A 27,512-nucleotide genomic window follows, 5' to 3' on the forward strand; every position below is an offset into this window, starting at 1 on the left:
GCGGATGGCAAGGGCAGATCCTGCTAATAATTTCATGGCAAAGGAGCTGCCAAAGGCAGCTGATTACTAACAGAAGGTGGTTCCTAAGAAAAGATGGGCAATATTTCCTTAATAGGGGAAGATCCAGGCCTTTCTGCGATCCCCTGTCCAGCAGGCAGTGAGACTCACCCTGCCGGGGCTGACTCCGGCTGGCTTGCCAAGCCAGTTGCTAGGAGTTCCAAAGGGAAGGGGAAATGGAGTGATGGCTCCTTGGTGCGACATTTCTCGGGGCGCTTGGACAGGCCCAGGCAATGTGCAGGGGCAACTTCCATGGTGTTTGGAGATGGGCCCTGGGGGCAAATGTCTTGAAGGGGCAGAAGTGGTTGTGTGCACAGATTTTATGTCTTAAGCTACAGGGGTAAAAACAGGAGAATTCTTCACACTGTATCGAATCTGGGGCTAACCAGGCCTTCACTGTTGACACTGTGCTGCACATCCTGGCTGCCGAAACCCGCCCCAGCAGCTCGGTTCCTCACTGCTTGAGCTAATGGCCTATCGCCACCGGGTGCGAACAGCATAGGTCCTATAATGCAGTTGAGCAGTTCCAATTCCATCTAGCAGTGGTTCACATACATTAGCCTGATCACTACAGAGCACACGAGCACGCCCCTTGTGCCAACCCCTGGCCTGTTGTGGCCTTGAGCCCCGCCTCAATCAGTGAGACGTCACTACCTCCAGGAAGTTTATTCTTTGTGAGGGACATTTAATAAGGTCTCTCCTCTGAGGCGAGGGGCACAAGGGGGGAAAGACTGTTCTTTGTTCTCTCATAGCACTTTCAAAGATAGGTCTCTCTCAGGCCGCACTTTGTATTTTTCCAACCCCTTGCAGCTGGAGATCTCAGAGCATCTTACAAACAGAATGAACACCATTCTGAGGCAGGGAAGGATTATTATCCCCATTCTACAGCTGGCGAAACTGAGGCACAGAGCCATGACAGGACTTGTCTGAGATCATTTAGCAAGTCAGCAGCCATGCTGGGAACTGAACCCAGATCTCCTTACTGCCAGCCCCAGTCGTTAATCACTCAACTGAGCTTCCTAGGGCTGATGAGAATAACTAGGTCGGCAGAGAAATACACGAGCCTCATTTCACTACATGCTGCAATTTTCCCTTTATGGAGCCCGAGTTCGGGCTCAGCGATGAAAGCATCTGTCACTCCTGAGTTAATATGGGCTGAGTCTATCTAGACATGCCAAGCAGGGGTCATGAATAAAGGGGTCTGACTTCAGGTTTTGCCTCTGAAATCTTTTATTCCCTAATAACCTGGGCATTAAGGAACGATTAGGGAGAGAGATAAAGTGACACTCCCAGAACCCAATGCTGCTGCTACCTGTTAGCTTACAATAAACAGAGTTGTTTAGATTCCCAATCCACTTCCCACTGAAGTCCATGGAGTCCGTGGGAGTTAAATGGCACCCTTCATTTGGTGTAGGCCAGTTCTATAACCCTGCACTCATACTGCCCCTGAAATCAGAGGATCTCAATGTGCTTTTGCAGGTGAAGTTTCTGGGGAAACAAAGAGATGAAGACTTGCCCAAGTCAACACTAGAACTGGGAAAAGAACCAAGATCTCTCAGCTCCCTCTCCCCAGTGTAGAGGAAGTTTTGATCAACGCTTATTTCCTTAATAGACTCTGAGCCCTTTCCCAGTGGACAGATTCTCCTCTGCAAGCCCACTCCCAATGCCCTAGCACTGTCTACCATTTGAAATCATTGAATATCAGGGTTGGAAGGGACCTCAGGAGGTCATCTAGTCCAACCCCCTGCTCAAAGCAGGACCAATCCCCAACTAAATCATCCCAGCCAGGGCTTTGTCAAGCCTGATCTTAAAAACCTCCAACGATGGAGATTCCACCACCTCCCTAGGTAACCCATTCCAGTGCTTCACCACCCTCCTAGTGAAAAAGTTTTTTCTAATATCCAAACTAAACCTCCAACTTGAGACCATTACTCCTTGTTCTGTCACCTGGTACCACTGAGAACAGTCTAGATCCATCCTCTTTGGAACCCCCCCCTCAGGTAGTTGAAAGCAGCTATCAAATCCCCCCTCCTTCTTCTCTTCTGTAGACTAAATAATCCCAGGAATAATGAAGGAAACAGTTCCAAACCCGTAATTCAAACACCCTAACTCAGCCTTTGGTCATGATGGCCCAGGGCTCATCATCTCAAACAAGCTATAAAGTGCCATCAGCAGAAGGAAATCCTGGCACGTACGGGTTCATTAGCCATGTTCATGGCCATTGAAGCCAGGTAGATGGGGTAACAGGGCTGGTGGCAGAGTTCAACAGTGGGTTTCCTAAGAGGCTGTCCCTCTTGGGCATGTCTTCTGAGCATCCAAGTCTCAGAAGAAGAAAGGAGGGAGCTTCATGGCTTTGCCTAGGTGGGCTTTGTGGAAGGCTCACACCAAAGCAACAACAGGACATCAGCATCTCTGGTTCCCCACAGGACTATCAATGGGCAGAAGGAACAAACAGATAAACAGGACAGCAAGGGCCCGATCCAGGGAGATGGAGAACACCCCCCCATTCCTACTGGAGTCAATGGGGATTTGAGGATGCTGAGCACCTCGTAGGATCAGGGCTGTAGTCCAGAACTTCGCTCTTGAAAATGACTTCTGCTCTTACTGCCAATCCCAATCACCCACATAGAAGTCACAGCGGTTTTTGTTTTTGTTTTGTTTAATAATCATATATACAGAACTAGACCGTTATTTACATCCAAGTACACTTGTCTCTGTATCACTTAGCAGCATATAGTATATGATTCGGTTCCTATTTCAGTTAATAAGCACTTCACACAGAGAAAACCGTCAGTGATTTTCCTACAGTTTTACGCTAGCAATGCTATTGTTTGCTTGTCTGTTTGCAGCGATGTGGTTGATCGCCGGTCAGTTGATTGGTGGAAACTAAGCAGTACTGGGCATTGCTAGGTGCACAGTTTTAATCTCTAATTCTTTCCCGTACGGCTGTGAAGCCATTACACACCTGCTGCTCTGGAGATGAGCCAAAGCAACCCAGGTGTGACGTCTTAAAGCAATAGAAGCAAAATCATGGAAGAAAACCAAACACAAAGAAATAAAGGATCCGATTCTTCCTTCCCTTATACGAGTGTGACTCATTTGAGCCAAATCTTCAGCTAACGTAAGTCTGGGGCTCTGCGGCAATGAAGTTATGCTGATGCTCACAAGCCAAAGATCTGCCCTACTGACTTCAATGGAGTCATTAAGGATCAGAACCTTCTGCTTGGCAACTCACCCGCAAGAGGCACCTCCGGCAGCTCGCTGGGGCATTAGCTCAGTGCTGACCTGGGAAGGAAGAACGCCCTTTACTGAATCACCAGCCTAACTTCCGAGTGCACCTCGGGTATTCGGTGCGGCTCTCCCACCGAAGGAATGGCAGGCTCAAAGCTGCATAGTTCAAAAGATCTCAGTAGATCCCAATCCAAGGTGACACAGCTGCAAGAAGAACGGTAATGACACATAACCAGAGGGGTGGGAACAGGCACCTTTCGCTTGTAAGATGGAAACTCTCTGCACAACACCCTCCCCTGTCCTTAAGTGGCTCTGTGGTTCCTAAAATCGGCAGTGCGTCCAGCAGAATGAGTCCGTTTATCACCCAACAGTTTTGGTGGGGACTCAGGGAAAGGAAGGGAACGGAATTGTGCACTTGCCAGCATTTTGGCAAAACATCTGCCTATAGGATTCATGGGGTAATTAACCTCAAAAGGGGGCCCTCAGCTACCCTCTTGGAATGGCAACACCCTGGCGGGTGTCATACACAAAGAGCAATTCGCACCACAATCGCCCTGCAGAAATGGTGACTTTGCCAAGTCTGGCTTGTTAAAGTGTCTGGCTAATTTGCATAGAAATCAGAGCCAGTTAAGGAAGGGGCCGTGGAGTGTTGAAGGTTCAGCTATTCCTTTGATTTCCCTTTGCAATGTCACTTGAACATCGCCAGATCCTCAGCTGGTCTAGCTCCGACTCCAGTAGCTGAGGTTCTGGCCCAGAATCGTCTCACACCCCTGCCTCAATGGCGTACAATGGACTTTAAGGGAGGTCTTAAAACACACCATCCCCCTCTTTACTGCCAAGATCTGGGATGCTACAGTGCATTGGATAAATATGTATTTAGGGGCTTTTTAATGCATGGATTGTTGGCCTCCCTACTCTGGGACACACCTAGGGTACATCTACACAGCAACTAGACACCTGTGGCTGTGCCAGCCAACCCTGGCTCATGGGACTCGGCTGTTTCATTGCTGTGTAGACTTCTGGGAGCCTCACAGGGTCCTGGAGTCTGGGCTCCAGGCCAAGCCCAGAATGTTACATAGCAATGAAACAGCCCCCCAGCCTGAACCCCCCAGAGCCGGAGTCAGCTGGCACAGGCCAGCAGCGGGATTTTCTTTGCTGTGGAGACATACTATGGAGCTTTCAGGGGGCCTACTATTGATCTGATTAGATCACTCGTTATTTAGGGAATGTTTCAAGCCTGCAGAACATGTAAATCTGCAATCGGTCCGTTCTGCGCTTGTTGAGCATCAGTAGGAATCTCAGGCATACATTGAGCGGCTAGAAGGGTTCTCTGGATGGCATCAATGGGAACTGCCAGCTGATGCTAACACAGGTGAACATCAGGGGTGTGAACATTCTCAAAGGCTGATTGGGGCCCTTTAGAATGATAGGAGGAAATCCTGGCTCCACTGAATTCAGTGGGAGTTTTGCATCAACTTCATTTGAACCAGAATTTCACCCATAGTAATGCAGGAGATCTAATAGGACCTGGGGCTCATCCCATTGGGAGTGCAGATACTGTTCCCTGAAACATCGTCTCGTTAAATGATGGCCTGAAAAATTACATGCAAAGTTGGTCTGAAATCTATTAAAAATATTTGTAGCTGCTCAGCACTTTTCCCTTCCACCCAAGGAGCTCAGAGCCCTTTGTGAACAGGAATAAATTCATCCCTGCAAGGTAGGGAAGGATGATTATCCTGGTTTAATTTATGGGGAAACTGAGGCCCAGCAAGAGGGTTTGCCCCAGGTCACACAGGCCCCCACCATCCCTTAACTCTGAGGGTTTATGGCACTCAGCCCCTCACACTGACTGACGGGGACTCAGGGTGCTCGGCACTTCGCAGGATCCAGCCCTCACAGAGTAGCCGGGCGGCCAGCTCCATTCAAGTCAAGGGAGTTACTCTGCTTTACGCCAGCGGAGGAACTGGCCCAGCTAATTTAAAATGACAGAAACAGGGCCTAATTTTGAACACACGTAATTCAGCCTTCGCACACAAACTAGGCATTTGCAGACCCATGGGGCCCGGGTATGGCTCCAACAGGCCAACAACTGGGCATGCAAATTAGACACACACACACTTCTGCCCCCGGTGCACAGAACATTTGCCTGTGGAATTGCTCTGACTGTACCTGCAGGCACCGGGGAGGGAAAACAATGCCCTGCCCTGGAAACGGCACCAGGCCTAACAGCAGCACAACTGGCAGGCGCTGCCACGCCGATGTCCTAGCTGAGTTCTACTCTCTGGTGTCTGCATGCTGCTCTGTGCACACAGCCTCAGCCCTCTGCGCCCTCAAGCAGCACCTGTTATTGCCAACTCTGCTGCCTGGCTGGGGGCGGATTAACGATCGGCACCTGGAGACCTGAGCAGGGACACAATGGCACCATTACAAATGGGCAGCAAAGCGAGAAATCAAGCTTGCAACGCTAGTGCCAGGTCTCATCCATTGTTAAGACTGGAATGCAATACCATGCCCAGCTGAAGCCTTTGCTGACGGATGGTGGCTGGGAAGCAACGCCCCCTCCCATGCCGTCCTGGCTCTACAGACAGAGATGACGGTGGCTAAGGTTGCTCTTCATATGACTGGGAGCTTTGCCACCGATCTTGCTCCCACTGACGTCAATCTCCCTCCTGCTATAAGTGCTTCCGCTCCCGTAACTGGGACACAGGGCCCACAGTCAGAGTCTGACTCCTCTCTCACAAGGATGTTCTACTGGAGTCACTCCATTGACTTCAATGGAGCAGCAACTGATTTCTGGCCTCATCCAAAGCCCGTTAAGTCAATGAGACTCTTTCCACTGGGCTTTGCGCCAGGCCCACCCTGTATATTCAGTATGGGCACCCCATCTCCAAGCACCAGGCCTACTCCTTGTCCAACACAGCCCACCCCAAGACCAGGACAGTGCCATCTGGCCATCAATCAAACACCGTTTGCGAGGCAGCTGGCTTGGGCTCGTCTCTGGGACAGCCAGTTTCACAGGTATTTGCTTTAGTTTTTGCTGGACGGATGCAATATGTTTTCTTTGCCTCCCCTAGCACAAGAGCAGCAGGGGGGAAACTGAGGCGCCCTCACGCTCAATTGCTGTTTCCCAGCACAGGCTGCGATGGGTCATCCTGCGAGAAGCCTTCCCTTGTACAGCAGCAGCGACCATTGTCATCCACCAGCACCACCCGTAGCCTGTGCTGGTCACTGCTGGTGCCTGTTCAAAGGGCAAAGTCAGATGGAAAACAACAGACTGAAACTCCCTGAGAACTGGTCAGTTTCCCCTTTCTCCCGTGAGCCCTGCTTGCTGAATCCTGGGCTTTCCCCAAGACGTTTTAAATCCCAACCAAAGTTCAACCCCCCCGAGGAATTGTGAGCCACCAGCTCGTAGTGCGAGCTCAGCTGAGGGGACATATGGAAAACGAGCAGCTTCCATGTCTTTTCTCGGCTGCTTTTTTCACAGCGCTTAGCCTGTCTCGCCCTGCCGCTCTCGCTCAATACACACTTGGGCCTGAACTCTCATTGAAATCACTGTGTAGGGGTTTGTGTCGCTGCTCATTCGACACCCTGTGCATCTTTGTTCCTTCTAGCTCTCCCTCTGGAAAGGGCACTGGGCTTCCTCCTGAGTTACACGGAGCCTCCCGCACACCACTGCTTCACGCTGCGTCCCACCTGAAGACCTCTTTACACTTCCGGAAGAGTGACACACATCTTTAGGAGGAGACAGAATCAGGCCCAGTTATGGCTGAATGCTGCTCTTGGGTCCAGGTGTGAGACTTGGCAATTGTACACCCGCATCTGCAGGCAAACCTGGGCCCCTAGGATTTTCCTGCGTCCCCCACTCAGCATGGATCTTAGGCACATGCCTAGAATATCAGGGTTGGAAGGGACCTCAGGAGGTCATCTGGTCCAACCCTCTGCTCAAAGCAGGACCAACCCCAACTAAATCATCCCAGCCAGGGCTTTGTCAAGCCGGACCTTAAAAACCTCTAAGGAAGGAGATTCCACCACCTCCCTAGGTAACCCGTTCCAGTGCTTGGGTCCTCTGTTGAACTGGGGCCCAAGTTACTTCCTATGCTAGGGTCTTAACTCCTGCCACATCTATCCATGGTGCTGATGCTTGTTCACTAGCACAGCAGAGTCTGCAAATGTGTGGGTGGTTTCCTGAGGCCCGTCTGTAACTAGATCACCTCTACAGGGAACAACGGCAAGAGGAAAGTCAACCCTGGCACCTTTCTTTTGGGAATGGGATAGTGTCGCCACCTGGCGTCCCCCACAGGTTCATTTCTGGTTTGGATAAATGTGGAAGGAGTTTGAATGCTTCTCTGAAGCTTAGTCAAAGTTCTGTCCTCTGGGATCTCTCCTGAGGAAGGGGAATTGCTGCCTGTATTACTGGGAATTCCTTATTCTGGGGTTTGCTGCCATTTGCCATTTCTGCTTCTAGTCCTGATCATTGCCAAGAAGCGGGAGGGGACGTGAATGTAAATAGCAAAGCGAAAGCACAGCATGTTTTCGGAACCTCAAACGCAACTCTCGGTTCATTTCGGGCAGCGGTTGGCGTTGGCTCGTTGTACCTCACCTGGCTTATTCTAACCCCTAGTGACACCATGGACCTTGGCAATTGTTAGCAATGCATTTGCTACAGAGACTTATTTGAATAGGGTCAAAGCCTGGTTTCACTGAAGTCAATGGCAAACCTCCTACTGACTTCATTGGATTAGGCTGTCAGACAAGTATCATCGATACCGTGACGTGCTGAACTGCACAGTTCTTCGGATCCCAAGAGCTTTGCTCTATTAGCCAATGTGGCTAAAATGCCCTGAAAAACCCTGTCACTTTGCACTGTTTTGCTGCATGAACTGATTGGGGGGGGAACAAACGCAGAGGGCAGGGGAATTGACGATGGTGGAAGGGATGGCAGCATATAGAGAAGTAACAGTCACGGCAGATTCCTAAAGGGCCCCTGGGCCCTTCCTAGCTGTACTAGGAGAAACTGATGTAGCATCATCAATAGTATAACAATGTGCATCCACGGTTAATTTACTTACAGAGCACTGAGGAAGAAAGTAAGGGTGGGGGGGTTCGGTGCATTCACACCTCTGGTAAAATAGCACATTATTCTTAGGAAGATCACTGGCTGGAGTAGGTAGTACATGCACAGTAATAAAAATTACTTTTATCGACTTGGTCCTTTGTTAGATCTCAGTGGACTCTATTCGCTCCAGCCTGGATGGAGTCCATGGTTTTTTCTCCTCGGTGTAAGGCGGGCTGGTGGCCTTGGTGGTCATCTCATTCACCTTTTGCTCCAGGAGCTGGTTCTTCTGGTACATCTCCACGTAGTTCAGCTGTAGCTGCTTCTGGTATTTGATCACCTTCTCCTTCTCCTCCTGCCACGTGCGCCGCTCCCCCTCAAAGTCCATCACCTGCTGCTCTCGCTGCTGGCGCTCCAGCTTCAGCTCCGTCTGGAGCCGCTCAACCTCCTTCTTCAGGGCAACGACATTGTCCTCGTTTTGGCGCTTCATCTTGGCCTCATCGCTCTCACATGCCAACGGGTCCCTTAGTTTCTCGGTGAGCTCTGAATTGAAATGGCCATGGTGCCCCATGCTGGCCAGTGTCTGCTTCAGGCCAGAGACCTCCAGCTCACAGTGATTGAGTTTTTCCCTTAGCATCTGCACCTCATTCATCTTTCTCTGCAGCTCATTCTCACAGATCTCCAGGTTGACAGTCTTGGAGCTGTAGGAGTCTTTCAGGGTGGTGATCTGCTCTTCCTTCTCTCTTAGGAAGGTCTTACCTTCTTTGAGCTGAGTCCGCAGCCCCACTATCTCATTCAGTTTCTGAGAGACGTCAGCTTGCGAATCCTTCAGTTGTTGCTTGAGGAGTGAGATCTCACCAGCTTTCTGGCACACCTGGAAGAGCAAGTGAGAGCTATTCACAAGAGCGCAACATGTGCAAATGGCAATTTTCAGTGGCTTATAACTTGGCCGAATCAGAGAGGCTTTTCGTGGGGTTAGCGGGGGGGGGGGGGGAACTCCTTGATCCCAGAATTATCCCCCTTCCAAATATTTTTGTTCCCACTCCAGTGCATGGAGGTGATAGAGCTCTTCAAAAAAACCCAAACATTAGGGCTAGGGTTGCTAATTTTGGCTGGACGTATTCCTGGAGGTTTCATCACATGACATAATATTTAATCAAAGATTAAACTTTAATTCCTGGAGGCTCCAGGACAGTCCTGGAGGGTTGGCAACCCTGATTAGGGCAAACATGTTAACATTGGCAAAACGACTTCCTTTTGGCTAACTTTGTTCTTGGAAATGGCTGACTCATGTTTGCTGAAACTTACTTCTAAAAATAGTCAGCCTGAGGCAGAGACCAGGAATGGAAAACTTCAGCCTGAAATGTTTAAGTTTGGTAAACGTGTCAGCAACTGAAAACTGGGTCTGATAATGGAAAGTGTTAGGAAGCCTTCACTATAGGCATAACTGCCAACTCTCTCTCTCTCTCTCTCTCTCATAAATTAAAAAACAAAGCATATGAACTGTGAATTCAAGGGTTTGTTTAAACACAGAAGTTCCACCAGTTTAGTTTAAACTGGTTTAAAAACGGATGTACTTAAAGTGGTGCAAACCCCTATGTGGACACACATCAGTTTAAACCGGACATACATCAGCTTAGCTGCCACCTACCAGCTGAACCAATATAAACCAGATTTAACCCAACTAAAGAGAGTACATGTACAAAGTTGCACAGGTTTAACTAAAATCGGTTTAAAAAGAGGTCACAGCTTTAGTTAATTCAGAGCAACTGGGTGTGTGGATGAAGCCTCGGCTGTATTACCACATGCCATAGAACAGATAAGAAGAAGCCTCCAAATCTGGATGTAACAAGGATAATAATAATTGGCACCAGTTATTGATGGTGGTTGTGCCATCCTCACAACCTCTCTGACGCTAATGGGAATAAGGTAAAAGATGCTGACAGAAATAAAAGGCAAATGGGCACAATGGGAACCCCCATTTCTCTTTCCACCAGTTCATGCACTTCTAAAATCAGAGGACCCCAAAATGCTTCATGAACCCTCGCTCACAACATCTCTATGGGATTTTCATCCTACTGGGGAAAATAAGGCACAAAGAGAGGTTCTATGACTTAAGAGACTTAAGGGAGGCTGGGAAGAGAACCCAGTAGGCTGGGGTCCCACTGTTCTGCTGTGGCCACAAGCCAACATGTCTACTAATCTCTGGTGTTTAGCAATTATTTATTCATGCCCAGATTGCTTGAGCAACTATCCTTCAGTCCATTCTGCATGGAGGATTTTATCTGAGTTTGGTCTCTTTGTTGTACTCGATTAACAAAATGTTTTGCTGCTAGGGCCTTGATCCAGCAAAGCACTTGATCATGTGTTTAGCTTTAGGCATGTGAGAAGCCCCCCTGAAATTAGCGTTTCAGTGCTTTGCTGGATTGGGATCTGTGTTAGCACGGACTGATGCTTTCACTCCCCAGACACTGGTGTAACTAGTATAACGCTGGGATTTGGCTGGGCCCTTACCTCCCACTTGGTTTCTTCAATCTTGGGAAGAAACTCAGCCTGTTCTTTCTTGAAAGCCACAAATTTTTTCTCCAGCTCTTCTCGCTGCTGGAGAAGTTGCCCCACATCATCCTGGAGCTTTTTTTTCTCTTGCTGGAGCTTGAAGATCTGGAGCTGCAAGGCCTGTTGAGCTCTCTGGGCCTTCTTGGAGACCTGCTGCAGTTTATTTGCATAATTTTGCCTGAGATCCTCCATTTCACGTTCCCAGATCTTTTGCTTCTCCTCAAACACTTGGAAGATGGCAGCCTCGCTTTTGTCCAGGTTTCTTCTCATCTGCAGGACCTCCTGCTCCTTCTCCCACAGCCTGTCCTCCAGGTCCTGGATAACGTCATCTGTCGAGGGGGAATGGAAAGGCATTGTTTCGTTCAGATGGTTAAGCCTATTGAAAGAAGAAGTACTCTTGCTTGAAGACCGTCCACTGTCTGAGGTAGATATTCCATTGTATCCCACTATGTTCTTATCTACATAGGTTGTGCCAATGCGGTTTATGTGACTAGTTGAAGCACTCATTGGGCCAACGTGCTGACTGTAGCCCGTCCCGTAAGTGGGCAAGCTCGTCAAAGAGTTACGGCCAGAATCGGAAAGACCTCCCACTTGGTTTGTAGTCCTATTAAGGCTGGTTTTCTCCAGTCCGCTTTTGCCTGCAGACGGGCTATTGCTGTTGGTGTGATTCAAGCTCTTTCTGTTCTCTGTTATTCCATTGTTCTGCGGCGGGCAGAGATTCTGCATGGAATGGAAGTTTTTAGGAACTACTGGTTTAAAGGCTGAAGGTCTAACTAAGGGCTCATTGCTCTGCAAAGGAAAAAAGAATCACACATCAAATGGAGCCAGGAGGCTTTGTAACAATACACAAAAGATAACGGGACTGATCCAGAGCTAGGGTAAATCAGTGCAACTCTATAGGCTTTGTTAGAGTCAGTGGAGCAACACTGACTTACCCCAGCTTAGAATCAGGCTCCATGGTTTTCTACTGCTCAACTTTAAAAGACACGGCAGATTTTTGGATTTCATATTTGACAGACATCCTGAGTAACTACTGCCAGTGCTGTGCTCAAAGCACTCCACTTCCCCTCTCAATCTCTCTCGCTCGGAGACTGAACTGAATCAGGATTTGTTCCAAGAGCCTATCATCATCCTTTTACACTCTATTCAGGTGATCAACATTTTCTTCTCTCTAAGAGAAAAAGGTGTTATCCTCCCATGGTTCGGAGTTGTTCGACAGCCCAGATAGAAATCGCTCCTTGTTGAGCATTATCTTCAAGTTCCAGGGTGCTATTTGTTGTGTCAGACTATGTTTTGAAAGACTTTTCTTTAGTCAATAAGGGTGCGTTTTTAAAAGGAATATACCCCCTTTTATTGAAAACCAAAGTAAGCCCTGGGACTAGTATGCAAAAAACCGTTAGTGATGGCAATTATTTGCTCTGATAAAGTCCAATCCAAAGCTCAGTGAAATTGATGTCAGTCTTTTAACTGACTTCAGTAAGCTTTGGATTGGACCCACATAGAGCCTTTCACTGGAGGATCTCAAAATACTTCAAATATCAGTTCAGCACAGCAAGGTGAAGGGACTTGTCCAGGGTTTCACAGCCCGGAGTCTAGCTTCCCTGTTGCCACTAGCCAACGCTCTTTACATGGAGGAGTACATATGTGCCACCTGCACAGGCTCCTTAGTGCCTAAATCCCTTTTGAAAATGATATTTCAGCTCCTAACTCACAGAGGCATTGCAATGTTAAGAATGCCTAAATACCTTTACAAATCTGGACCTAACCATGACTTGGGTAGCCTAGCAATGAAAGACTCATTACCAATCCCACGAGTTCCCAGAAGGTAGAGTTTTACTCTGCTCAGACTCCTGAGACCACTGAGAATTACAGACCAAGACCTGTCCTGTTCTCTCTACTTCACTGTCTGGATTTGCACCATTGGACTTACGTCTTGCAAGCAGCACAGGGCACCAAGGTATAACAGACTCTTACCTGGTCCAATTTGCCAGAGACTGGCAATATCTTTGGTGGGTTACTGGGTTCTCTGTACTGGGGAGGAGGTGGCAGGTTTTTCTCGTTGTTGGTGGTAACGTTCCCACAAATGTCTGTCTTCACCTTCTCACTTTTGCGCAAGTCCCCGTTGATGTAGAGGGAGTTAGAGGTCTTCTCTGACTTGTAAGTCTTCTCCTCCCCAGAGTAACGGTTAGAGATCTCCCGCGTGGAATAGCCATTCCGCGAGCCATCAGCCTGCCTGCTGCTGCTCTGAGTCCTGGTTCCCACGCTCTTCATCGCAAACTCTTGCTCATTGGCGACTCCGCTGCCCACGCTTCCCATAGTGTTTTGGGAGGCAGATTCAGAGGGTCTGGAGGCAAACGAGTGGAAAGTGTCCTGGCTCTGGTAGCTTGAGTCACTAAGAACAGACAGAGTCTCTAACTTGGCCATGGCAACTCAGAGGTGAAGTTGAGGCACGAGTCAGTGGCACTGAAAGAGAGGAAAAGAAGAGTGTTACTGGATTGCCTTTCTTTACTATCTCCCTTTTGCTCAGCACTGAACGCAGAAGAGCAAATGAGTCTCTGAGCACATGGGCTGTGTGTGCTGGGGCAGGAATACTCCCCTGCCAGCCTGCGGAGCGGGACAGCTACTGCTCTGCACCTGCTCCTGTGACCGTGTTAACTCCCATGACGGCTGAGACCCTGCTTCTCCTGTGGGAGGAAATGGCTGGTGGATTCCACTAGCAGCAGATCTACTGACTCTGCTCCTCCCCTGCCCAGTTCTGTGTGCCTCTATGGGCAAGAGCATGCAGGAAGCCCTGCCGCAGAGGTTCCCCAAACTCTGTCTAGCCCCATGCAGCAGAATTGCTCTGGTTCCTCTCCATCTGGGGATCTTAGGGCTGTGTTCACTGGAGCTGGAGGAGCAGGAAATGTGCTGTAGCAGGCAGGTGTTGCAGCGCTGCCCAACACCACTCTACTGGGGGTTGATAGGTTTAAGGTGATCCAGCTACCGAATCACTGCTGCAATACCTCTCAGGTCAAAATAACCTCATACAGTCACTGGAGATGGAACATTCCTCCATGGAGGTCCCATCACGGGGCCTGGGTGGAATTGCTCTCTCCAGTAAATTCTCCAGTATGGTTTGAAATGTCCTAATTGATGGCACTTCCACCACCACCCCGGAGAGGCTAAATGTGAGCTGTAGAAGGCTGTGGAATAAAAAGCTTTTCCCCCATGACAGTCATACTAAAATTTTCCTTTACAAATTTTCACTCTCTTTATCCCTAAACATTCTCCCTTTGATCACCCTAATCAAGCCCTGTCCCCTTTGGCTGTTTACCCTTCATACACTTTCAGATGCTTATCTTGTTTCTTCTCGATATTGCCAAAGCCAAGCTATTGATATTTAATTCTTTTTCTCTTTCCTCCTATGTCGGTTTCTTCAACCTGGTAAACATTTGTGTGGCTTTCCTCTGAATTCCCTCATATTTATCAGCATTAAATGTAGCCAGAGTGTTTTAGGTGTGGATGCACCAGTCCTGAACCTCCAGCCCCAGGAGTCCATCTCCATCCTCTCTCCAATGCAGGCATCTCACTTGGAACATCTTCATACTAAGTGATTGGCCAAAGAGGTGACCTCATGGCTACATCCCAGGTCACACTGGAGTTCTTTAAATCAAGGCTTTGAGCCTCTGCAGTGATAAACTATGGCCTGTGTTTTCAAAAACAACTAGTGGTTTTGGATCCCTCATTTTTTGGGTCCTCAACCTGAGGGACATTAAACGGGCTGGGTTTTCAGAGGGCAGTTGGTCAGCACTGTATGGAAATCAGGCCCTCTGTAAAAGTGTCTCAAGTTGGGTACCCAAAATCACTAGTCATTTTAAACTTTAGCTTATGACCTTTATTGATCACGTCTGCACTACACAAGCACCCAAACTATGGTAACTGTGCTCCCAAAGTTCTGCCCCAGCATGCACCGGGGTGTGTGTGTGTGTGTGTGTGTGCGCGCGCGCGCAGGGGGTAGGGTCAGTGTAAAGACTGGGATGTACTTTTTAGCCTCAGTCTCTGGTTATGGTCCCGGTCAGACATCTAGAGGTGCACCCCCAAGACATCACAACCCAGACTCAACCAGGTACTGAAGACACAGTTTTCTATTCATTTCAATCACTAGTTAATTCAATCCTGTTTAATTTAATCCAGCACCTCATCAGGATGAAATCATTTCAATTAAAAAAAAATGAAATTCCTTTATTTTGATCACCCTGCTGGTTATTATTGGAGAATTTGATCCATTACTAGCTGTGGAAGGTTGTTTATTAGAGGAGAAGGCCAATATTCTGAATGCGAGGAAAGAAGAAAAGTCACAAGGAAGAGAGAGCCATGTGACAATAATCTGGGCCTGATCCCATCAAAGTCAATGGAAAGAATCTCATTGTCTTCTATGACTACTGGGCCAGACTTTATAGAATTATATGCTGTTATTCAGGCCTAGACACTGATCCCATTTCCACTGAAAAGCCACCAATTCTCCACTACGTTACAGTCACCGTAGTCATTCATGGTTGTACGAAGGGGGTGTAATGTGCTACCAAGCCTGAATTCTTCATTCTGTGCACCTGAGAAGTCGTGTTTCACTTCCGCAGGTGTAAACGGCGACATGGAGTGGGCAAGGCATGGAGCGGGCAGAATCGGGCCTCTGGATTTCGGTCTGAACATGGCCGGGCCTGTCAAAAGCACTGCCAAGAGTTTTGCAAGCTATGATACGCACCCAACTGGTCATTGGCTAACAAGAGCAGATGCTTATTCCAATCAAAATGACGGGAAATGGAGGTGGTAGAAATAAGAGGGAGACACTAATCAAAATAGAAACCGGGTCAAATCCCAAGGGCCTGCCTCGTTTCTTCAAACCGGTAAATTCCTACCCACCTCAAGTTTTGCTTGACTATGCCCTGAGCAAGCACTTCAGGCTCTGTCCCACGAGAGGCGCATTGGGAGCTTTGCAGACAGTAAGACGACAAGGTCCCAGGCCTGAAGAGCTTAATTATACTTGGCACTTCCATAGTATCTTTCATCCAAGGATCTCAAAAGCACTTTACAAATATTGGGTCAGATCCTCAGCTAATGCAAACCAGCCGCACCTGATTTCAATAGAGTTGTGCTGATTTACGCCAGCTGAGAATCTGGCCTGGCCTGCAATTAAACCTTGCAACACCTGAGAGAGAGAGGCAAGGCCGGTCTTTTGTTGCAGGGGTCTTCAATTCTAGGTTTCCCAGGTTAAAACCTTGTGTTGATCGTAGGTGGATGTGGACTGGCTGTAGGGAGTGCAGCAATCAAACCTCAGGGCATCCTGGAGAGGTTCCCAGCCCCTACAGTGGAGATAATGATGCTGACCCATCCTGGAGATCCTCAACGGAAAGTGACATGCGAGTCTGATCCGTTAACAGCAGCTCGGTGACACAAAGGGTCAGACCATGCTGGGGGTCTCAGTGGAAGGTTTCATTCTCCCAGGGTGTCATTGTGAGGTTAGCCCTCCCCCAAGCAAAATAGGACAAGCGGTTTTATTTACTTTGGCGAGCCAGCTTAGGTCTAAAGGTCGGCTGCGATACAGCAACTCCTACGCTCCCAAGTGTCCCCTGTTATCACAGCACACTCACGGGTCTGGTTATTTGCACTAAAAATGGAATAGAAAAATAAAAGGTTACAATAAGGTCCATGATTTTTTACTTTTCTTTTATTCAACTGCATTTCTAGAGACTTTGCCCTTTGCGTTGCCATCATCCTCCCTGGGCTCTGCTCTGAAAAGGTGACCTGATCAAACCGCAGCCCTGCAAATTACACCACCTTGGGCCTGATCCTGCCTAGGGCAGGTAAGCAGAATTGTGCACCTAAGCACACGAGACAAAGCGGTGAGCTGGGTGGGAGACCCAGTTCACATATTAAAGGCTGTCAAGTTATGGGGCAAGGGCTTAGCTAAAAGCTTCCCAACGGCATGATGGTGACGATGATGCTCAAACCTGTACCCTGCCCATATTTTAACCCTGTGCTCTTGCGAGTAAGGGTACGAAGGCATGCGGGGATTCCGATCTGGGGTTCTGGTTCAGGTCAGTCTCTCATTGTGTCCTGTTAGTAAAAGCTTCAAGTCTTTCCTGTAAATAATCTCACCCTCATAGCTTCAGGCAAATAAAAGATCCCCAGCTCCTATACAGAAATCCAGTCTGAGATTACAACAGGCAGAATATATTTCAAAACAGCAAACCCTGGACAGGGGAGGTGACACAAAGTTAGTGGTAGAATTCCCACTCCTCAATGTGACTGCCAGGCAGTGAGGTGCTGTCACTGTTCACCCAAGGCACAGTCAACCTGTGGAACTCCTTGCCAGAAGATGTTGTGAAGGCCAAGACTATAACAGGGTTAAAAAAAAGAACTAGATAAGTTCATGGAGGATAGGTCCATCAATGGCTATTAGCCAGGATGGGCAGGAATGGTGTCCCTGGCCTCTGTTTGCCAGAAGCTGGGAATGGGCAACAGGGGATGGATCACTTGACGATTACCTGTTCTGTTTATTCCCTCTGGGGCACCTAGCACTGGCCACTGTCGGAAGACAGAAGACTGGGCTAGATGGACCATTGGTCTGACCCAGTGTGGCTGTTCTTATGTTACCAAAGGCTATGACTAAAATGTAGCTCCTAGTACCCCTGGTCTGCCAGGAGCACTTGTGCTGCAGAGAAGGAGGGTGAAGGCCTGAAGAAGACGTTCATTAATCAAGACAGCAAGCCGCACCACTTGTCAGAGATGCTTCTATGAAGTGCCACTTGCTGGAAATGTTAGTGCTTCACTCCAGAAGAATATTCCAACTCTAGCAACAATTTAGGCCAGGGGTTCATCTTGTGCCACTTGAAATGCACCCAAGACCGAGGGTCCCCAGGGAAGCCTCCCAGGGAAATTATTATTTTAACATATCAGATAATGGTACAATCTAGTCTAGGGGTTCTCAACCTTTTTCTTGCTGAGGCCCCCCTCAACACGCTATACAAATGCCAGGGCCCAGCAGAAGCGGGAACTCGGGGTGGGGGGGACCCTTAGGCATAGGCATCCTTTATTTCTATGGGGGGGCAAGAGCTGGTGGGGCTCAAGCCAGCTCCACACAGCAGGGAGGGAGCATCACCTGCACCCCCGACTTGTTCAGTTGGCCACTGAGCATTTCTGGGCTGTGGGGGGACATAACCAAAAAATATAACCCAAAGGGGGCATTCACTTCAACAAGTTTAAAACCACTCAGGGTGCAGGCAGGAGTAGCTGGGGCTGGGTGCAGGCAGGGGAGTAGCTCAGGGTGCAGGCAGGGGGTAGCTGGGGCTGTGTGCAGGCAGGGGGTAGCTAGGGGCTCTGTGAAGTGAGGGGGGTAGCTGGGGCTGTGTGCAGGCACGGGGGTAGCTCTGGGTGCAGGCACGGGGGTAGCTCAGGGTGCAGAAACAGGGTAGCTCAGGGTGTAGGAAGGGGAGTAGCTGGGGCTGTGTGCAGGCACGGGGGTAGCTCTGGGTGCAGGCACGGGGGTAGCTGGGGCTGTGTGTAGGCACGGGGGTAGCTGGGGCTGTGTGTAGGCATGGGGGTAGCTGTGGGTGCAGGCAGGGGGGTAGCTCTGGGTGCAGGCACGGGGGTAGCTGGGGCTGTGTGTAGGCACGGGGTAGCTAGGGGCTCTGAAGTGAGGGGGGTAGCTGGGGCTGTGTGTAGGCACGGGGTAGCTCAGGGTGCAGGCACGGGGGTAGCTCTGGGTGCAGGCACGGGGGTAGCTGGGGCTGTGTGTAGGCACGGGGTAGCTCAGGGTGTAGGCAGGGGAGTAGCTGGGGCTGTGTGTAGGCATGGGGGTAGCTCTGGGTGCAGGCACGGGGGTAGCTCTGGGTGCAGGCACGGGGGTAGCTGGGGCTGTGTGTAGGCAGGGGGTAGCTCAGGGTGCAGGCACTTCCACTGAAGTCAATGGGAGCGTTCCCCACGAGCTAGATATTGGTGCAGGTAGTATATGTAGCAGTTCATTGCCTTGTGTCCATTCACTTTCACACCGATAGCACTAAAGATTAGGGCCTTCTTTTTCCAGCTAGTCGCTCTGCTTTTGCCCTCTCCCCACAGCTTCCTGGAGCACATGCTCAGCTATCAGAGAAGGGAGTGGGGGCGGGGGGAGTAGGAGTCAGAGGTGTTTGTTAGTGAGCAGTCACCCTCGTGGCGCGCTATCAGCTCTGTGTTGCTCCGGCCGTGCTAAGGCCAGTACCACATGCACATGAACAGAGCTGCAACTCCATGCCAAAACGACAGCGAGAGGCGCGTAAGGCGACATGCACCTGGCTGGCAACACTCCAAAGCTCCTCTACTCGTTTGTTCTTTTGCTTGATGAGCCCAGGGGTAGCGAAGTGCCTGCCAAGCCCTGCTGGGAAATAGTGGTTAGCAGCTGCTGCTGCAACAAACTCCGACAGATGAGATCATCGCAAAGCGAGACACCGACAAAACCACTGCCTCATTTCTTCCCAGCTCGAGCTCTCAGCTGACTGAGCAAGAAAGGGCTCAGCGGATGGGTCCTGGGACAGGAACTCTTTCACACCGGGGTTGTCAGGGATTTTAAGTGGTGCCTGTGGGATGACAGGTTGGTGACCAGTGTCAAATGAGTTAGTAGCCCCAGTCCAGTGGACAGCTGCCCACATTGCAAAAGACCTCCAGACCAGTCAGAACATCAACCCCCTTGGCTGTCCCAGTTTAGCGACCGAAAGCTGAGGGTGCAATTGAAAACCCGCGGCTGGCCCGTGCCAGCTGACTTGGGCTACGATGCTGTTCAGCTGCCGTATAGCCACGTGGACTCAGGCTGCAGCCCAAGCGCTGGGACCCTCCCACCATACAGGGTCCTAGTGCCCAGGCTCCAGGCCGAGCCTGAACGTCTACACTGCAAACAAACAGCCCCTTCGCTTGAGCCCGAGTCAGCTGGGACAAGCCAGCCACGGGTTTTAACTGCAGTGTAGACGCACTCGAGGTGGCCCTGCCAGTTCAGGGTGGGGACACTGCACGGTTAAGGCACAAAACATTGTGTAAATGAAATGAAAGAGCCCAAGTGTATTCACGTTTCTCTTCTCGCCCCCTCCGGACCCAACTATGCCCAGGGTCAGTGGAGAATGCAACGTGTCAGCAGTGATGAAGATGGAGAGTGCTGGGGACCCTGACTGCTGTGCGGACACCAACGTGTTCCAGCCCAGCGGCAGAAGCTAGGCCTCAGAGGGATGCCACACGATCATGAGGAGGATCACACCTCAGACACTTCCATTCTATGCCTCTTTTTCCACCCTGTGTGCTTCTGACTCCTTTGCAGTGGGGCTAGAGACTTGCTGCTGCTCAGTGCACATCAGCCTTCACTCACATGTGCTGGTGTAATCATTGCCCAGGTTGACTTGCTGTAGAGCTCGACCCAAGACCTCTGGCTTTAAAAACATGAGCCTCTACTACTGGAGTGAAGGGTGAGCTGAGGCAGTAGCTGACTCATAAGCCTCTGCAGATGGTGTAGCCACTAGAGGGGGACAAACAACCACAAGGTGTTAGTGTAGGTTGCACTGTTGTGCAACAGTTGCATCCACCTTACTGTGCATCACATAAGGCCTGGAGGAAGAACATGCTAGGAACTCCATGACAGAGCTCTGCCTGACAGTAAATCCAGACGTTTTCCTAGGCACTGCAGAGACTTGGTTTGTCATGATCACCCAGGAAAGTGATGCGTAAAAAAATCAACTGGCTCAAATAAAACTCAACCCATTCTGTGCCTGAGGATTATGTTAATCAGAGAAGACTTTTCATTCAGCTAATTACATGTGTGTTTAGGAGTAATCTTTATTTCAATGACCTTGGAGGATTTTGGGTCTTTATACGCCACTTCTCCTTTATGGTATCCCAGCTGCCGGTGGCTGATATCACCGAGTGACTGAAAGGTCCCAGTGCTAGGCCAGGGTAGAGAATGTTACAGACTTAGATGCAAAGTTCTCTATCAAGTGAGCAGGGTTTCGGGGAAGAAATCCAGTTTAGTGTTATCAGCTTTGTAAATTGCATGGTGACATTTACGCTGACTTTTTGAGGGCAAGATGAAGTAACCGGAGAGACGCTTTTATCCTTTTTAAAAAAATGGTGTGTCAATTTAGTGCTGGTGAAAGGAGCAGACTGTTAACACTCCCCAAGGCGGCTCTCTCGTGCCAGGGAATGTCTAACACAGACACTGAAAGCTTGTCCCACGCTGCCCTGCAGGGACCACCCTCACAGGCCCATGGCCCATTCCTGACTTACCAGTCCGGGTACTTATATAGCTCTCTTCCCTGTAGTATCTGAGTCCTGCCCTGGCCTCTCTACCAAGACTGCTAACACTGTGCGATGGTTTTTGTGACGTGAACACTTGCCCCTGAGAACTGTCCTGAGACCCACCACCTGACCCCCTATAAGCCACCAGTCTGACGACCACCACTTTCAATTACCACCATCCTGGGCTGGCTTCCAACTGGCATCAGAGACAAGGGACAGATCCTCAGCTGGTGTAAAAACTGTCCTAGCATTAAGTCGAAGGAGCTGTGGCAGCTTACACCAGCTCAGGAGCAACCCAAAAGGCAGTGGGTCCTTGAAGCAACCCCCTGAGCCAGCCCACCACGGCCATCAACAAAAGCAACCAGACTTTGAAAACAGTATAAAAAGCACATCATGTTCCATGGAGAAATTGAAAAACTTCAAAAATGTTGACTGTTTCTGCAAAAAAAAATTTTTTTTTTGAAAAAATTAATTTTTTTAAGGGAAAAAAATTGGTTTAAAAAAAAAAAAAGAAAGAAAAAAAGACCAGCTCTCATTTTAGGTCAGTTTTTATCTCAGTCCTTCCTCAGACAAAGTCCCATGAAGAGAAGACTGAGGTGAAAACTAACTACCTCACTCTTTGGCCCTGTTTGGTTGATTTGTCTCCTTTTGGGATCACAGATGAGTGTATAACAGTCCTTCCCAGACAACACACTGCTCATTAAATACCATAACAGATGCTGTTCTTGCAGTGTTCCCTACATCACTGGCAAAAAACAGAAACAGAGTTCACGTGAGGTTCCCAACCTGATTTTTTAAGCAGAGAGGCTCAGATAAGCTTCAGATCAGCCTATGAATCTTGGGGTGGTTACCTCAACTATCCCAGACCTTTATTCAACTCAGCTTTGATGTTAGTCACTGAGGAGAGAACTTTTGCCTTCATTACAAATATTTGCTGGAGAAAAAAAAGAAAGATTTCATGAGGCTAATGGCTTTTTAATGAACTTGGTGTCGGCTGCAGTGGAGTTTGCTCACATCTGCTGAGAACAGTGGACAGAAGGCTTCTTTGTCTATGGTATTTCAATACAATAAAGCCTTAAATATGCTCAGGAATGGGATGGTATACCATTGACCTCTAGTGGACAGAATAAGAACTGCTCAGCTGTGGGTCATGGGCCTTATACTGTTAATAGCTGCAGAGGATTCCCCTTTAACACAAGTATTAGGGGGACTGTGCTATTGGAATAGGAAGGTGAGAACTCTGTCCTTGTAATTGTCAAACTCCACAGTTGCATACCATGCATTTCTTGAGTGGCAACAGAGAAGTCACAATTAACCAATCAAAAACTTCATTCAATTCCAGTGTAGTGCTTCAAAAGAAGCACCATTAAACACAGCCTTAACAAAATCCAGAATTCAAATATGGAACTCACAAGCAGAAGTTACATAAACAATTCTGATGCAAGGCTTAACTCTCAGTTCAGGCATACCAGACCATTACATGCAAAAATCCTCAGTCATCAGCACTCAAATAACCCTATCGCTACCCCTGCAATAAGGACATGTCTGATCTTAAATTGCCTTTAGTAGCCTAGGGCCAGATCCTCAGCTGGTGTAAATCAGTGTAGATCTAACTGAGGATATGGCCCATTAAACTGTAATTTAGCTAATTCTTTTTGTTATTTTTCATACAAAGATTGTAAAAAGTTTGAGCTTTCATCCAACCATGTGCAATCTACAAAAATGAAAAAGTTACCTGAACCGTTAAAGGCTACCCGGATATCATCTATCTATTTAATCCCATGTTTCTTTATAGAACCTGCTCAAAAGTCACACATAAATATACCATATAAAATTTTCTTCCTACTGTACAAAATAATAATAATAAGGAAAACATAATTAGGGACAAGGCTACTGTATGACTAAAGAAAACTCTGTCAAATCATTAAGAGGTTTGTGAGTTACATTAAGACAGGCATTGGCCGCGCCATAACGAGCTAACAAACTTGCTAATATATACATCCAAACAGTCTCTTGGGCAGTAAATTAACTATTAAATCTCAAACATCAGCCATTTAATTGCATGAGGAATGGGAGGGGGAAAAAAAGTTGGACTCACTCCACTCAAAAATTCAAAAAGGGTAATTTATAATGGATTACAACTCCAACTAATTAACAGAGTTACTTGTAGATTCATTTTGGACCTGATCCAACACCCCTCCAAGTACATGGAAAGACTGCTATTGACTTAACTGGAGCTGGATCAGACTCTCTGATCCTGCAAAGACTTCTTCATATGCTTGACTTTACTCACGTGAGGTATTCTATTGGCTCCACTGGGACTACGCACAAGAGTAGAGTTCAGTATATGCTTAAATCTTTGCAGGGTTGGGCCCTAAGTGCTGTATGTTTAGGGAAGCTGCACTAAATTATTCAAATAAAGACATTTAAAGCCTCTTTTTGGTGTACGTCTCTAGGCAACCCTAACTATGGGGGTGCGGTGGTGCCTCCATAATTTATACTGCCTACGATGTTCATCTAGTCAAGCTCTCATATCTATGACATGAAAAAGTCTCTTGTGCCATTTAACATCAAGACTGCAGATCTAGAGGCAAATCTGGAAGGGGCAGGTAGAAGAGGATCCATGTGGTCCCACTCCTCTGCTACAGACTGAGGTGCTGCTGGCTGTGAGCATCCCTCGAGCAGAACGGGATGCCCCTGGGAACTGGGCAGGGACAGGACTAGGAACATGCCACAGAGGCACATAGCCCCTTTCCTCCAGAGCCAAGGCTGCAGGACCTTTGCTCCCGAATGGACGAACACCCGATTCCTAGGCCTGGTCCTGCAGGGTATAGCACAGAGCTACGAAAAACAGCTGGAACCAACCTACCAGCTTGGGGGCAGGTGTCTGTCATCTGCACGTCATACACACCCCTCACTAGTGCTTTGGGGCTATGCCAGGTTCTTGTCGTCCGGCTAAACGGAATTTATTCGGCTGCAGCCAGTTCCTGGGGAGCCTGACCACTGCCCAGCTGGCACCTTCCCTCCGCAGGGCAGCTCCCCAGAGAGAAAGTGGTCACAAAACTTCGCTCTTGGTTGAGCGGAAGGAGGAAAGGCTGGAAAACATTCTCACGAGGGTCCCTAGTGCGCTTACTCTCAGTCACATTTCATGTACACCCAACGCCATGCCACGGGGGCTGCACAAAACCCCAGATCCATAGGGACAGCTGCTGTAACCACAGGGTCCGTGACTGATACTACAGCAGAGTCTAGAGGCGATATCTGAGACCAGAGTTGCATTGGGCTAGGCACTGTACATTCACACGTTAAGAGATGGTCCCTGCACCAAAGACCTGACAATTTAAACAGAGAACACGGGCCCAGGGTGGGAGAAGGGAAGCATGATCATCCCCTTTAGCAGATGGGGAATTGAGGCACAGAGATTCCCAAAGTCACCCTGGAAGTCTGTGGCAGAGCCAGGAACTGATCCCAAGCCTCCGGCGTCTCAGTCCACAGCCTTTCTACCTTCCTCTAGTCTCCTCTCAAAAGCTACTGGGATATAGCTGTTAGCTACATATTTACTGCTTCTGTATCACAGCCTTAACCACAAGACCACCTGTCCTTCTCTTAGACTTCTCTTTTTTTTTTAATATCCCATCTTCAAAACGTTAGATGGCTGTTAGAAGCCACTTTTGGAAATGTTGGCCATGATTTCAGGTGCCCAAGTGAGACCCCTTCCCTCCACCAATGCTGCTCTGAACTACGTTGTGCTGAACCCTACAGGTTTTAAACAAGAGTGGGCAGGTAGATGCTTTTCTAAAAGATCTGCTCTTGGAATGATTGTGGGGCAGTTCTCTGGCCTGTGTTATCCAGGTCAGACTAGATGATTACAATGGTCCCTCTGGCCTTGGAATCTACAAATCTACAACCCATAACATTTTGCTTGTCTGGTTAGATTGTCCCTTCTGCCTAATAGGGTTTAAGCTTGGCCCACTTTGGAATGGACTTCCCTCCATTATGCCACGATGGCAGCCTGAAATAGTCTGAGTTACCCTACGGTGATGCAGGGGAGACCCAGGTGAGAGGGCATCAGAACATACCAGCCAGAAGTCATCTCAGACTGGGAATCAAGGCCAGGCCTGGAGGGCAAAGCAACCTGTTAGCGACTGACCTGTGTCTGTGTTGTCTCCCATCCGCAGCACACAACTGGACCAAGCATCAGGGGGAGAGAGAGAGGGAGGGAGAGAGAGAGAGAGAGAGAGAGGTTTTCCATTCACTGCAATCCTCGCTCCTGTGTTATGTTTATCTTAACAGCAGGATGCATCCTACAAAAATGACTAAGCCAAAAAATCAATATTGAACCAGCTCTTCACCCCCTCCTACAAAAGGGCATTTGGTTACCAAGGGGCTTTAAATGAAAACCTGGATTAAAAGGCTTTATGCAAACACAAAAGGAGGACAAGGGAACCTTTCCAGAATGAATGTTGATCTAACTTTTCATTTCCGAGTATTTCAATCTGAACTCTTTTTGTGTGTTCAGTAAAAGCTGGAGAGGAATTCCTTTGTCTGGATGGATTATAGTGGAGCAGGCTCCCCAGCAAACCCTTTTGCAAAAGTGCACAGACTCCAAATTAACTCTCTAATGTTGTGATAGAAAAGATGGCCCTAACAACATCCTACCAGCCCAATATCTAATTAATACAATCACCCTTCTGTCTGCCTGGGAATATATTGCATGCCCATCGCTGCAGTAGGAGTGCCTTAAATTCTAAAAGTGGCGAGGAAATATCATCTTGTGGTTAAGATGCTAGATTGGGCCTCAGGAGAGCTGGGTTCAATTTCTGGCTCTGCCACAGACTCACTGTGGGACTGTGGGCAAGTCACTTAATCTCTCTATGGCTCAGTTTCCTATCTGTGAACTAAGGATGATCAGACTTCTTATTGCCAACCTCTGGCTTATTTAGCTCATGAACTCTTTAGGGCAGCAATGGTCTCTCACTATGTATTTGTGCAGCACATGGCACAATGGAGCGCCAATCTCAGTTGCAGCTTCTAGGTGCTACAATAATAACAACATTGATTAGATTACTCTTGTATAGTCAGACCTGCTTTAGCCAAATTTGTTTGCAAAGTCTATAATTATTTGCATTTTTTAAAAAAGCTTTCAGATAAGCAGTTGAACAGAGAACTAGGCCAAATTATAAAGACCTCACTATTTCTGATCTAGTAGGTCAATTGTTCACACTGTAACTACAATCAAATTTGGGAGACATACCTAGCGTCTGTACCATTCCAACTGCTGAAAGGAATCAACCTGCTATCTCAGGAATACAAAATTCTAATAACCAGCCTGAAAAAGTCAGTGAATTTGCATCAACACACAAGCCTGGGAGTCCCTGTTTGATTTTTAAAGAATAGGGTTGTTGTAAAGGGTATTTGAAGGTCAAATATCTGCTCCATTTTAATAATAGTTATAATCAATGGAGAGAGTTCTCTGGGCCCTCATTTGCTAGATTTTTTTTAAGTCAAACATTCTATTACCAATAAGCATGCTGGCCACATTCAGGGGCGGCTCCAGGCACCAGCGCTCCAAGCGCGTGCCTGGGGCGGCAAGCCGCAAGGGGCGCTCTGCCGCTCGCCGCTAGGGCGGTAGGCAGGCTGCCTTCGACGGCTTGCCTGCGGAGGGTCCGCTGCTCCCGCGGCTTCGGTGGATCTCCCACGGGCACGCCTGCGGGAGGTCCGCCGAAGCCGTGGGACCAGCGGACCCTCCGTGCTTGGGGCGGCAAAATGTCAAGAGCCGCCCCGGCCACATTTTTGTAGGACCTACATAAACATAATATTTAGTGCTTCCTCGGTTGGTTCTACAGCAGTAATTAAATAGATGACACTATTCCTAGAGCATTGTTCCGCTTGGAGGAACAATGGCTCATTCTGGCATGATGATGTACTGTAGAAATAAAAGTAAGTGATGTTAAATGGAAAGGGCCATGTTAATTTCAGCTCCATTTGAAACACAGAAGTGGAGGGACGAGCAGGAGATAGATTACTATATGGAAGAGGACAGATTTAGTAGAGAACACAGTCTAGGGCAATATTAACAAATGATGGAGAGGAAACAGTTAAAAATAATGAAAAGTAATTTACTCTGTTCCTGCCAAAATGTCCTTAAAAGCCACCATGTAAATCTGAGATCCTTCTTTTCCCAGCACTGTTAGTGGTATCAGTTAATGGGACCGGAGATCGGCCAGTAGAATACACTGTCTGTCTGTGTGTGTAAACTTCCTAGCAGACAGGATACAGACACGAGTCATCAGGTAACCGTACGCCTGGGACATGGGGAAGAGAAACT

General features: G+C 48.4%; 1 protein-coding gene across 7 annotated transcripts in view; it reads right to left on the reverse strand.

Annotated features, from left to right (window-relative positions):
• Positions 1 to 2,698: 2,698 nt before the first annotated feature.
• LZTS3 (leucine zipper tumor suppressor family member 3) overlaps positions 2,699 to 27,512 on the reverse strand; it is a 49,411-nt gene continuing 24,597 nt past the window's right edge. For 3 of the 7 annotated variants that reach the window (XM_045019427.1, XM_045019426.1, XM_045019428.1), the window contains 5 exons: positions 25,335 to 25,369; positions 16,437 to 16,541; positions 12,872 to 13,360; positions 10,856 to 11,686; positions 2,699 to 9,215 (listed from right to left, as the gene is read on the reverse strand). In XM_045019427.1, the coding sequence (XP_044875362.1) occupies positions 8,505 to 9,215; positions 10,856 to 11,686; positions 12,872 to 13,321 (1,992 nt within the window). In that variant the 5' untranslated portion in view covers positions 13,322 to 13,360; positions 16,437 to 16,541; positions 25,335 to 25,369 and the 3' untranslated portion in view covers positions 2,699 to 8,504. The remainder of the gene's footprint in view (positions 9,216 to 10,855; positions 11,687 to 12,871; positions 13,361 to 16,436; positions 16,542 to 25,334; positions 25,370 to 27,512) is intronic. The other 4 variants (XM_045019429.1, XM_045019430.1, XM_045019432.1 and 1 more) reach the window with 2 other exon arrangements.

This window comes from Mauremys mutica, chromosome 5 (genome assembly GCF_020497125.1).
Source record: "Mauremys mutica isolate MM-2020 ecotype Southern chromosome 5, ASM2049712v1, whole genome shotgun sequence".
Taxonomy (NCBI): domain Eukaryota; kingdom Metazoa; phylum Chordata; order Testudines; family Geoemydidae; genus Mauremys; species Mauremys mutica.